General features: G+C 37.4%; 1 protein-coding gene across 1 annotated transcript in view; it reads left to right on the forward strand.

Moving 5' to 3' along the window:
• The window catches only part of UGGT2 (UDP-glucose glycoprotein glucosyltransferase 2), a 991,813-nt gene that overhangs the window by 907,919 nt on the left and 71,409 nt on the right, over positions 1-12,485 (forward strand). Inside the window, exons 32-33 of the mRNA XM_053707835.1 lie at positions 4,517-4,612; positions 11,564-11,648. Of these exons, the coding sequence (XP_053563810.1) occupies positions 4,517-4,612; positions 11,564-11,648 (181 nt within the window). The remainder of the gene's footprint in view (positions 1-4,516; positions 4,613-11,563; positions 11,649-12,485) is intronic.

Below are 12,485 nucleotides of genomic sequence, written 5' to 3' on the forward strand. Positions count from 1 at the left end.
ATTCATAAAGGATTCTGTTGATCAGCTTTGTAAGGCAGCTACTTGGGGCCCGATCCGATATGCAGCGTCGCCCGCAAAAGCCGGTGACGCCAGATTTTGCGCATAACATACAAGTTATGGCTGTATATTTCACCCGTTGCTCGCAATTTTTACTCCCATAGGCTAACATGGGACCGAGTCGTAAATCGGTATCCAATATCCAGCGCAAGGCCTTACGTGGCGAAAATGGAGAAATCTTATTCCATTTTCACCTCGCCATAAAATGCTGCCGTAGCAGGCCTTGCGCTGAGTATGGGAGCACCGTAACTCCCTAAAATGCCTGCAAAAATAAACTAACACCTAACGCATGCGCAATGTCTATCTACCTGTCAACCGCAATCCCCCACCGCAATAACTAATAAACTGTATTAACCCCTAAACCGCCATAGCCCACACCGCAATAAACCTATTCTAGTATTAACCCCTAAACCGCCATAGCCCACATAGCCTATTAAATGTATTAACCCCTAATCTGCCGTGGCCAACGTCGCCACCACTATAATAAAGTTATTAACCCCTAAACCTAAGTCTAACCCTAACACCCCCCTAACTTAAATATTATTTTAATAAATCTAAATAATATTACTATTATGAACTAAATTATTCCTATTTAAAACTAAATATTTACCTATAAAATAAACCCTAAGATAGCTACAATATAATTAATAATTACATTCTAGCTATTTTAGGATTTATTTTTATTTTACAGGCAACTTTGTATTTATTTTAACTAGGTACAATAGCTATTAAATAGTTATTAACTATTTAATAGCTACCTAGTTAAAATAATTACATATTTACCTGTAAAATAAACCCTAACCTAAGTTACAATTACACCTAACACTACACTATCATTAAATTAATTAAATAAATTAACTACAATTAGCTAAAATGAAATACAATAAAATAAACTATAGCACAAAAAACCCCACTAAATTACAGAAAATAAAAAAAAAATTACAAGAAGTTTAAACTAATTACACCTAATCTAAGCCCCCTAATAAAATAAAAAGCCCCCCGAAATAATAAAATGCCCTACCCTATAGTAAATTACAAATAGCCCTTAAGAGGGCTTTTTGCTGGGTATTGCCCCAAAGTAATCAGCTCTTTTACCTGTAAAAAAAGAAATACACCCCCCCAACATTGAAAACCCACCACCCACACCCAACCTTACTCTAAAACCCACCCAATCCCCCCTTAAAAAAACTAACACTACCCCATTGAAGATCACCCTACCTTGAGCCGTCTTCACCCAGCCGGGCAGAAGTCTTCATCTGATCCGGGCACAAGTGGTCCTCCAGCCGGGCAGAAGTCTTCATCCGATCCGGGCACAAGTGGTCCTCCAGCCGGGCAGAAGTCTTCATCCGATCCGAGCAGAAGAGGTCCTCCATCCGGGAAGAAGTATTCAACCAAGCGGCATCTTCAATCTTCTTCCATCTGACGAGGAGCGGCACCATCTTGAAGACATCCGACGCGGAGCATCCTTCCTGGCTGACGGACTAACGACGAATGAAGGTCCCTTTAAATGACATCATCCAAGATCGTGTCCCTTGAATTCCGATTGGCTGATAGAATTCTATCAGCCAATCGGAATTAAGGTAGGAAAAATTGAAGTTCAATCTGATTGGCTGATCCAATCAGCCAATAGAATTGAGCTCACATTCTATTGGCTGATTGGAACAGCCAATAGAATGCGAGATCAATCCGATTGGCTGATCCAATCAGCCAATAGAATTGAGCTTGCATTATATTGGCTGATTGGAACAGCCAATAGAATGCGAGATCAATCCGATTGGCTGATGCAATTCTATTGGCTGATTGGAACAGATTTTTCCTACCTTAATTCTGATTGGCTGATAGAATCCTATCAGCCAATCGGAATTCAAGGGACGCCATCTTGGATGACGTTATTTAAAGGGACCTTCATTCGTCGTTTGTCCGTCAGCCAGGAAGGATGCTCTGCATCGGATGTCTTCAAGATGGTGCCGCTCCTCGTCGGATGGAAGAAGATGCCGCTTGGATGAAGACTTCTTCCCGGATGGAGGACCTCTTCTGTCCGGATCGGATGAAGACTTCTGCCCGGCTGGAGGACCACTTGTGCCCGGATCGAATGAAGACTTCTGCCCGGCTGGGTGAAGACGGCTCAAGGTAGGGTGATCTTCAATGGGGTAGTGTTTGGTTTTTTTAAGGGAGGATTGGGTGGGTTTTAGAGTAAGGTTGGGTGTGGGGGGTGTCTTTCTTTTTTTACAGGTAAAAGAGCTGATTACTTTGGGGCAATGCCCCGCAAAAAGCCCTTTTAAGGGCTATTTGTAATTTAGTATAGGGTAGGGCATTTTATTATTTTGGGGGCCTTTTTTATTTTTTTAGGGGGCTTAGATTAGGTGTAATTAGTTTAAACTTCTTATAATTTTTTTTTTATTTTCTGTAATTTAATGTGTTGTTTTTTTTCTATAGTTTATTTAATTGTATTTCATTTTAGCTAATTGTAGTTAATTTATTTAATTAATTTAATGATAGTGTAGTGTAGGTGTAATTGTAACTTAGGTTATTGTTTATTTTACAGGTAAATTTGTAATTATTTTAACTAGGTAGCTATTAAATAGCTAATAACTATTTAATAGCTATTGTACCTAGTTAAAATAAATACAAAGTTGCCTGTAAAATAAAAATAAATCCTAAAATAGCTACAATGTAATTATTAATTATATTGTAGCTATCTTAGGGTTTATTTTATAGGTAAGTATTTAGTTTTAAATAGGAATACTTTAGTTAATAATAGTAATATTATTTAGATTTATTTAAATAATAATTAAGTTGAGGGGGTGTTAGGGTTAGACTTAGGTTTAGGGGTTAATAACTTTATTATAGTGGCGGCGACGTTGGCGTCTGCAGATTAGGGGTTAATACATTTAATAGGCTATGTGGGCTATGGCGGTTTAGGGGTTAATACTAGAATAGGTTTATTGCGGTGTGGGCTATGGCGGTTTAGGGGTTAATAATTTAGTTATTACTTGCGGTGTGGGCTATGGCGGTTTAGGGGTTAATAATTAGGCTTATTGCGTTGTGGGGGATTGTCGGTCTAGGGGTTTATATATTTATTAGTAGTAGTGAGAGGGGAGATTGCGGATATAGGGGTTTTACGTGTCGGGCTTATTTTTGGGAGGCAGGTTAGACTTTTACGGGAAATTTAATATTTCCTTTACTTTTCTTAGGCGCCGGCAGTTTCTAAAGTGCCGTAAGTCACTAGCGACTCCAGAAATTTGTATTTACGCTTATTTCTGGACATCTCTAGTTTATCAGACTTACGGCACTTTAGGAACTGCCGGCGGGGTATATGTAATACCCCGATGTGCGAGGTGAAATTACGGGCACTACGCCGTATATCGGATCGCGCCCTTGGTCTTCTTTACACACCTATACAAAGTTTCACAGTGGTCTTGTGGACTTCACTGCGTGGGTATTGATTCCCACACCTAATGACTTATGGATTCTTACCATCTGATGAAAGAAAACAAAATTTATGCTTACCTGATAAATTAATTTCTTTTGTGATGGGGAGTCCAGAAGCCTTGCATTTTCTTTGCGTCAGCAGTACTTGTTTTGTACTATGCCCAGCTTCATCTTTCCTGCTTTTCTTTTTTTTTCTCATCTACTTGGCTATATGTATGAATAAGGATCATGGGAAGTGGGAGGGATTTAAAGCTCTATTGCGTTGGTGTGTCTTTTGACTCCTACTAGTGGTCAGGAGGGGAATGTTGCACACATGATGACTCGTGCACTCTCACGATCATAAAATAAATAAATTTAACATCTAAAATGCTTTTGAAACATTTGGTTGGTATGAAGACATTTTGCAATTAAGGGAATAGTTCCTGATGAATATAGATAAGACTTATTGTCCATTAAAGTAGCTAAAATTTGAGTGTGAAATACATTTAGTCAGTGGTGTTTCTCCAGCCTGTTTTTACGATTAAGATCATATACAGTTTTCCATATGTTCAAGTTAATAGATCATTTTGCAGGTTGTTGAGCACACAGAGAATTATATGAGTTCATTTTAGATATTCTCAGTTAGAATTTGAAACCGTATGTACTTAGCTAGGGAATACAGCAAAATATGGTTCACACATTTGCTTCTTATGTTTTAAATATATCCGTTTCATTTAAACAGTTGTAATAGTTGAATAAAAAAATGAATTCTCTTCAGAGGTGTATGTTTTCCATTTCTCTACTATAATATACTATATGTTTACATTAGACAGCATGTGGTACTTAGTCCTGCAGCTTTTTCCATGATGGTGACACATTTATTTATGTTATGTGAAAATTCCCATATTTGCCTTCATAATTACAAGTGAAAGTCACACATACAAATGACTGTTGCTCCTAGTCAAGCTGGAATATGATATAGCAAGAAAGTCATATTTGCAAATCTTACTGAAATTTTTTTTTACAGTAAATTAACTGTTTTGTCAAGTTTTACAGGTGCAGGAAGATCGGATGAAAAAGAAAAGCAGGAAGTCTTAAATATCTTCTCAGTAGCATCAGGCCACTTGTACGAGCGCTTTCTAAGGTAAGATTTCAGTTCTAAATACAACCAGAAATGAGAGGGGGCGGGGTCTGACAAAAACAGAACAGTGGACTAAAGCTTGTACAATAAACAAGCTGTAGTAAAGGTATAACAGTTAGGTATATATCATCAATATATCATATATAATGCAATCAGATACAAAATTGATAATAATAGTAGAGTTATAAAAAGTCCCAAAAATGTGGGGTAGTGCTATGCACTGTCCACAAATGTGTGTGATATCCAAACAGAAGGCACAGGATGGACGGCTGCTCTCCTCCTCTCAGATCAATCCAGATCAGACACTAGAAATAAACACAAAACATAGGGGCGCCTCGTGTGTAGATCAAAAATGCCACCAGCAAGAAAACATCCATAGATGCAAATGGGTACATACATGTAGCAATAGCACCCTTATGTGCTGGTAGGCTGATAACTCAGGGTGTATTAGCTAACCCTTGTCCTGGCTTCAGACTGGAAAACAGGATGCCAGTTCCAAGAACAGTAGGCCCCAGGATGCAGCTTTTGTTAAAAATGGTTTATTTAAAAATCACATTACAAACATCAAGCAATAAGTGGAGGGGGCATAGACATATAGCCCCCTGTATGCAACGCATTTCTCGGCTTCTAAAATCGCAGTTTCATCAGGCATAAAGCACCTTACAACATCCTGAACTTTTTAAAATAAACTAAAACCAATCACATTCAGCTCTGCTTCTAAAGTTTTACACGTTTAACGCAGCATTGCACCTTATATATCCAATTCTGATCTGCACTTTAAAAGGACATTGTCAAATGTTATTTAATTTAATCATCTTTCACGCCATATTGCCTAGTTATGTTATGCCATTGTCATATTGCCTAGTTATGTTACATGATTGTCATATTGCCTAGTTATGTTACGCCATTGTCATATTGCCTAGTTATGTTACATGATTGTCATATTGCCTAGTTATGTTACGTCATTGTCATATTGCCTAGTTATGGTACACGATTGTCATATTGCCTAATTATTTTACATGATTGTCATATAGCCTAGTTATGTTACGTTTTTCTCATATTTCCTAGTTATGTTATTTGATTGTCATATTGCCTAGTTATGTTACGTCATTGTTATATTGCCTAGTTATGTTGCATGATTGTCGTATTGCCTAGTTATGTTGCATGATTGTCATATTGCCTATTTGTTACTTCATTGTCATATTGCCTAGTTATGTTACGTCATTGTCGTATTGCCTAGTTATGTTACATGATTGTCGTGTTGGCTAGTTATGTTACGTTATTGTCCTATTGCCTAGTTATGTTACTTCGTCGTATTTCCTTGTTATGCTACATGATTGTCATGTTGCCTAGTTATGTTACGTCATTGTCGTATTGCTTAGTTATGTCACATGATTGTCATATTGCCTAGTTATGTTATGTCATTGTCGTATTGCCTAGTTATGTTACATGATAGTCATATTGCCTAGTTATGTTACACGTTTGACATATTGCCTAGTTATGTTACACTATTGTCATAATGCCTTAATTAAAGTGCTGAATATACTACTATCATTCGGGTTGCTGCCTATACTACTATCATGTCGGTATGTGCAGAAGTCTTAAATTATCATTTTTTTGGATATTTAAGCCCCCTTATATTATTCAACTATTAAAATGCCGTTATGCTATTAAAACAATTTACAAAATAAACGTCACTGACGCGTTTCACTGTCACATCATTGTCATATTGCCTAGTTATATTAAATGATTGATTTCTTAGTTATGTTATGTTATTGTCATATTGCCTAGTTATGTAACATCATTGTCATATTGCCTAGTTATGTAATGTCATTGTCATATTGCCTAGTTATGTTACATAATTGCCATATTGCCTAGTTATGTTACATGATGGTTATATCGCCTAGTTATGTTATGTCATTGTCATATTGCCTAGTCATGTTACATGATGGTTATATCGCCTAGTTATGTTATGTCATTGTCATATTGCCTAGTCATGTTACATGATTGTCATATTGCCTAGTTAGGTTACATAATTGTCATATTGCCTAGTTATGTTACATAATTGTCATATTGCCTAGTTATGTTACATAATTGTCATATAGCCTAGTTATGTAACATGATTGCCTGTATTGCCTAGTTCTGTTACATGATTGTCATATTGCCTAGTTATGTTATGTCATTGTCGTATTGCCTAGTTATGTTACGTCATTGTCATATTGCCTAGTTATGTTACATAATTTTCATATTGCCCATATTGCCTACTTATGTTACATACAATTTGTATGCCAAACTGGTAATATCAATTACCAGTTTTAAGTAAAGAATGATTGTTTATATATGCAATCAGATTAGTTAAACAACACTTATACATGGACTTCATACAAAAATACCATTGTCTCTTAACTATATGTTGTTGCCGTGTTAATACAAGGACACTCTTCTCTCAGAAGTATTCACACTTCATACATACAAATGTATTGTATTCTGTTATCACCCTCAGGGCGCACTGTGTGAACACACTTCATTGTTGTCCCACTTTTGGGGCATTTTAGATGGGGTGATTGGTTCTGACAGATGCTATGTACTGAAATTCAGTAGAGCATAACAGTGTCCTCTGAAGTTTTGACATTTTCTGTCAGTTTATTGCCACATAAATCAAATATAACAAACATTTCTTAGTGACTTCTTTTTGATATCAGGCTATAATGTATGACTAAAATGTTCACTCTGGTTTAATAATGCTGTGTTTACTGATATTCAATGGCAACAAAAAAAACTTAAGCATTAAAAAAATGTTCTCAATCAAATGTGTAAAGAAGTGAAAATCCTGGCTTTTAAGCGTTCACTTCATAAGTTAAAATGGTAGCATTGTTTCTTTGTGCAAGCTAACGACCAGATTATGAGTTGTGCGTTAGGGTAAAAAAGCAGCGTTAAGAGGTCCTAATGCTGCTTTTTTACGCACGCTGGTATTACTAGTCTTGCAGGTTTAGGGTCACCGCACACTTCTTTGGCCTTACCGCAAAACGACTTACGTAAACTTTGTAAAGTCTTTTTTCTATGGGACTTCCATAGCGCTGGTATTACGAGTCTGTCCTGGGAGGCAAAAAAGTGAGCGGTACACCCTACCCTGTCAAGATCCTTAACGCATTTAAAAGTCAGTAGTTATGAGTTTTATGGTACAACGCCGTAACATAAAACTCATAACTAAAGTGCTAAAAAGTACACTAACACCCATAAACTACCTATTAACCCCTAAACCGAGGCCCTCCCGCATCGCAAAGACTATAATACAAATTTTAACCCCTAATCTGCCGCTCCGGACACCGCCGCAACCTACATTATAGTTATGAACCCCTAATCTGCTGCCCCCAACATCACCGACACCTACATTATATTTTTTAACCCCTAATCTGCTGCCCCCAATGTCACCGCAACCTACCTACACATTTTAACCCCTAATCTGCCGCCCCAACGTTGCCGCCACTATAATAAATATATTAACCCTTAAACCGCCGCACTCCCGCCTCGCAAACTTTAGTTAAATATTATTAACCCCTAATCTGCCGGCCCTAATATCGCTATTTATTTTAACTAGGTAGAATAGTTATTAAATAGTTATTAACTATTTACTAACTACCTAGTTAAAATAAATACAAATTTACCTGTAAAAAAAAACCTAACCTAAGTTACACTAACACCTAACACTGAACTATAATTAAATAAATTAAATACAATTACCTAAATTAAATTAAATTAGCTAAAGTACAACAACAAAAAAAACACTAAATTACAGAAAATAATAAACAAATTACAAGATATTTAAACCAATTACACCTAATCTTATAGCCCTATTAAAATAAAAAAAGACCCCCCAAAATAAAAAAAAACCCTAGCCTAAACTAAACTACCATTAGCCATTAAAAGGGCCTTTTGCGGGGCACTGCCCCAAAGTAATCAGCTCTTTTACCTGTTTAAAAAAAATACAAACAACCCCCCCAACATTAAAACCCACCACCCACACAACCAACCCCCAAATAAAATACTATCTAAAAAAAACCTAAGCTCCCCATTGCCCTTAAAAGGGCATTGGGATGGGCATTGCTCTTAAAAGGGCAGTTAGCTCTTTTGCTGCCCAAACCCTAACCTAAAAATAAAACCTACCCAATACACCCTTAAAAAACCTAACACTAACCCCCTGAAGATCGACTTACCGGGAGACATCTTCATCCAGGCCAGGCTGAAGTCCTCAACAAAGCCGGGAGAAGTCTTCATCCAAGCCAGGCGAAGTGGTCCTCCAGACGGGCAGAAGTCTTCATCCAGACGGCATCTTCTATCTTCATCCATCCGGCACGGAGCAGGTCCATCTTCAAGACATCTGACACGGAGCATCATCTTCTTCCGGAGTCTTCTTACTGAATGAAGGTACCTTTAAGTGACGTCATCCAAGATGGCGTCCCTTAGATTCCGATTGGCTGATAGAATTCTATCAGCCAATTGGAATTAAGGTAGAAAAATTTAATCAGCCAATAGGATTGAAGTTCAATCCTATTGGCTGATCCAATCAGCCAATAGGATTGAGCTTGCATTCTATTGGCTGATTTGAACACCCAATAGAATGCAAGCTCAATTTTTTCTACCTTAATTCCACTTCACCCGGCTTGGATGAAGACTTCTCCCGGCTTCGTTGAGGACTTCGGCCCGGCTTGGATGAAGAGTAAGTCTATCTTCAGGGGCTTAGTGTTGGGGGTTTTTAAGGGTGTATTGGGTGGGTTTTATTTTTAGGTTAGAGTTTGGGCGGCAAAAGAGCTAACTGCCCTTTTAAGGGCAATGCCCATCCAAATGCCCTTTTCAGGGCAATGGGGAGCTTAGTTTTTTTTAGATAGTATTTTATTTGGGGGGGGGGGGTTGGTTGTGTGGGTGGTGGGTTTTACTGTTGGGGGGGTTGTTTGTATTTTTTTTTACAGGTAAAAACTATTCTACCTAGTTAAAATAAATACAAACTTGCCTGTAAAATAAAAATAAACCCTGAGCTAGCTACAATGTAACTATTAGTTATATTGTAGCTAGCTTAGCGTTTATTTTATAGGTACAGTAAGTATTTAGTTTTAAATAGGAATTATTTAGTTAATGATAGGAATATTTATTTAGATTTATTTAAATTATAATTAAGTTAGTGGGTGTTAGACTTAGGTTTAGTGGTTAATAACTTTAATATAGTGGCGGCGACGTTGGGGGCGGCAGATTAGGGGTTAATAAATGTAGGTAGGTGGCGGCGATGTTAGGGCCAGCAGATTCGGGGTTAATAATATTTAACTAATGTTTGCGAGGTGGGAGTGCGGTGGTTTAGGGGTTAATATGTTTATTATAGTGGCGGCGACGTTGGGGGCGGCAGATTAGGGGTTAATAAATATAATGTAGGTGTCGGTGATGTTGGGGGCAGCAGATTAGGGGTTCATAAGTATTATGTAGGTGGCGGCGGTGTCCAGAGTGGCTGATTAGGGGTTAATAATATAATGTAGGTGTCGGGGACGGCAGATTAGGGGTTAATAAGTGTAAGATTAGGGGTGTTTAGACTCGGGGTTCAATGTTTTTTCCCATAGGAATCAATGGGGCTGCGTTAAGGAGTTTTGCGCTGCTTTTTTGCAGGTGTTAGACTTTTTCTCAGCCGGCTCTTCCTGTTGATTCCTATGGGGAAATCGTGCGCAAGCACGTACAACCAGCTCACCGCTGACTTAAGCAGTGCTAGTATTGGAGTGCGGTAATGAGCAAAATTTTGCTCAACGCTCACTTCTTGCCTGTTAACGACGGGTTTCTGAAAACTCGCAATACCAGTGCTGCAGGGTAAGTGAGCGGTGAGGGAAAACTGCTCATTAGCACCGCATAGCCTCTAACGCAAAACTCGTTATCTAGGTTTAAGGCTGCTCTTCTGTGCTTGCTTCATTTTTAGATTTTTCCATAAACATTGTTATCCCGTTTACAATAGCTCTTTATGACAATGATCAGTATATGACCTGTCTTCTTCTGAATTCCCATTCCTCATGTTTGTTTTGTTTTTCTGGAGTATCTAACATTGAAGTTTTCTGTATTTCATCAGGTATCTTTTTTTTCTGTCATATAGTGCTGTTTTTGTTACTGCAGATGATCAACAGTGTAATATCTGTCATAATGAGGCATAAAATCACTATAATACTTTCAGGAATCTGTGTACAAATAGATAAGAAAACAAAACAAGTAAACATTTGACATTTTGTCCTAACAGAACTATAGGTAATAGTCTATAAAATATGCTACGGAAAGCCATGGAGATCATAGGTAGTGCAATCTACAAACAATATTTAGAGTCAGATTTTCTGCTTGGGATATTGAACACATACTCATAGATTGTACACATTACCTGCAGTCTATAGAACAGTATATCAATGGGCTGCAGCAGAATGAATGAAGAATAATACTAATCTTATTATGGAATAATGTTTATAGTGTCAATCATCTGTGAATTGGTTAGCTCCAACAAGTCTGGAGTCTCAGAGCTAACATTGACAGTGAATTTATCTTAGTATGATTAAACAAGTAAGAATATGGCAATGTATATTACATAATATGTATTTTCTTGTCCATCTATAAAATACAGTACTACATAATCAAGACAGTTACTAGATGGAAAGGTCCCTTAAAAGCCAGAGTATGACAGATTCAGAGAGCCATTACTATTATAATTTTACAACAGGCTGCTATCTTTTTGGGGGGTTTCTGTCTCCTACAAAATTGTATCTGCCTCTTAAATACTCTTGTTGGTTCTTGCATTTCGAATACATCTGGCAATCAGCACTTTACAGTTTTTAAACATAGGGCAAAAACTGATTTACAAGAAAAAAACTTGTATATACCAATACTAATGCTGGTCAGGTTTATTAATTTAAAATGTGTTGTGTGTTATTGCTTTTATTCTAGAATTATGATGCTTTCAGTTCTTCGTAATACAAAAACACCTGTGAAGTTCTGGTTTTTAAAAAACTACCTATCCCCTAAATTTAAGGTATGCATTCTTTCTTTTTTTTAAATAAATATTATGTAGTGTATCACCTAACAAATGGTTGACTGTTACTTGGGAGATTGTTATTAAATGTGTGCTAGATTAACAAATGGTGGGTCATTGAATTGAGGCTTGCTAAAAAATGATTCACCATTGAATGTGTGCTAGCTTACAAATATTGGCCATTGAGTGTGTGCTAGATTACAGATATTGGCCATTGAGTGTGTGCTAGATTACAGATATTGGCCATTGAGTGTGTGCTAGATTACAGATATTGGCTATTGAGTGTGTGCTAGATTACAGATATTGGCTATTGAGTGTGTGCTAGATTACAGATATTGGCCATTGAGTGTGTGCTAGATTACAGATATTGGCCATTGAGTGTGTGCTAGATTACAGATATTGGCCATTGAGTGTGTGCTAGATTACAGATATTGGCCATTGAGTGTGTGCTAGATTACAAATATTGGCCATTGAGTGTGTGCTAGATTACAAATTTTGGCCATTGAGTGTGTGCTAGATTACAGATATTGGCTATTGAGTGTGTGCTAGATTACAGATATTGGCCATTGAGTGTGTGCTAGATTACAGATATTGGCTATTGAGTGTGTGCTAGATTACAGATATTGGCTATTGAGTGTGTGCTAGATTACAGATATTGGCCATTGAGTGTGTGCTAGATTACAGATATTGGCCATTGAGTGTGTGCTAGATTACAGATATTGGCTATTGAGTGTGTGCTAGATTACAGATATTGGCTATTGAGTGTGTGCTAGATTACAGATATTGGCTATTGAGTGTGTGCTAGATTACAGATATTGGCTATTGAGTGTGTGCTAG

The sequence above is a fragment of the Bombina bombina genome, chromosome 3, assembly GCF_027579735.1.
Source record: "Bombina bombina isolate aBomBom1 chromosome 3, aBomBom1.pri, whole genome shotgun sequence".
NCBI lineage: Eukaryota > Metazoa > Chordata > Amphibia > Anura > Bombinatoridae > Bombina > Bombina bombina.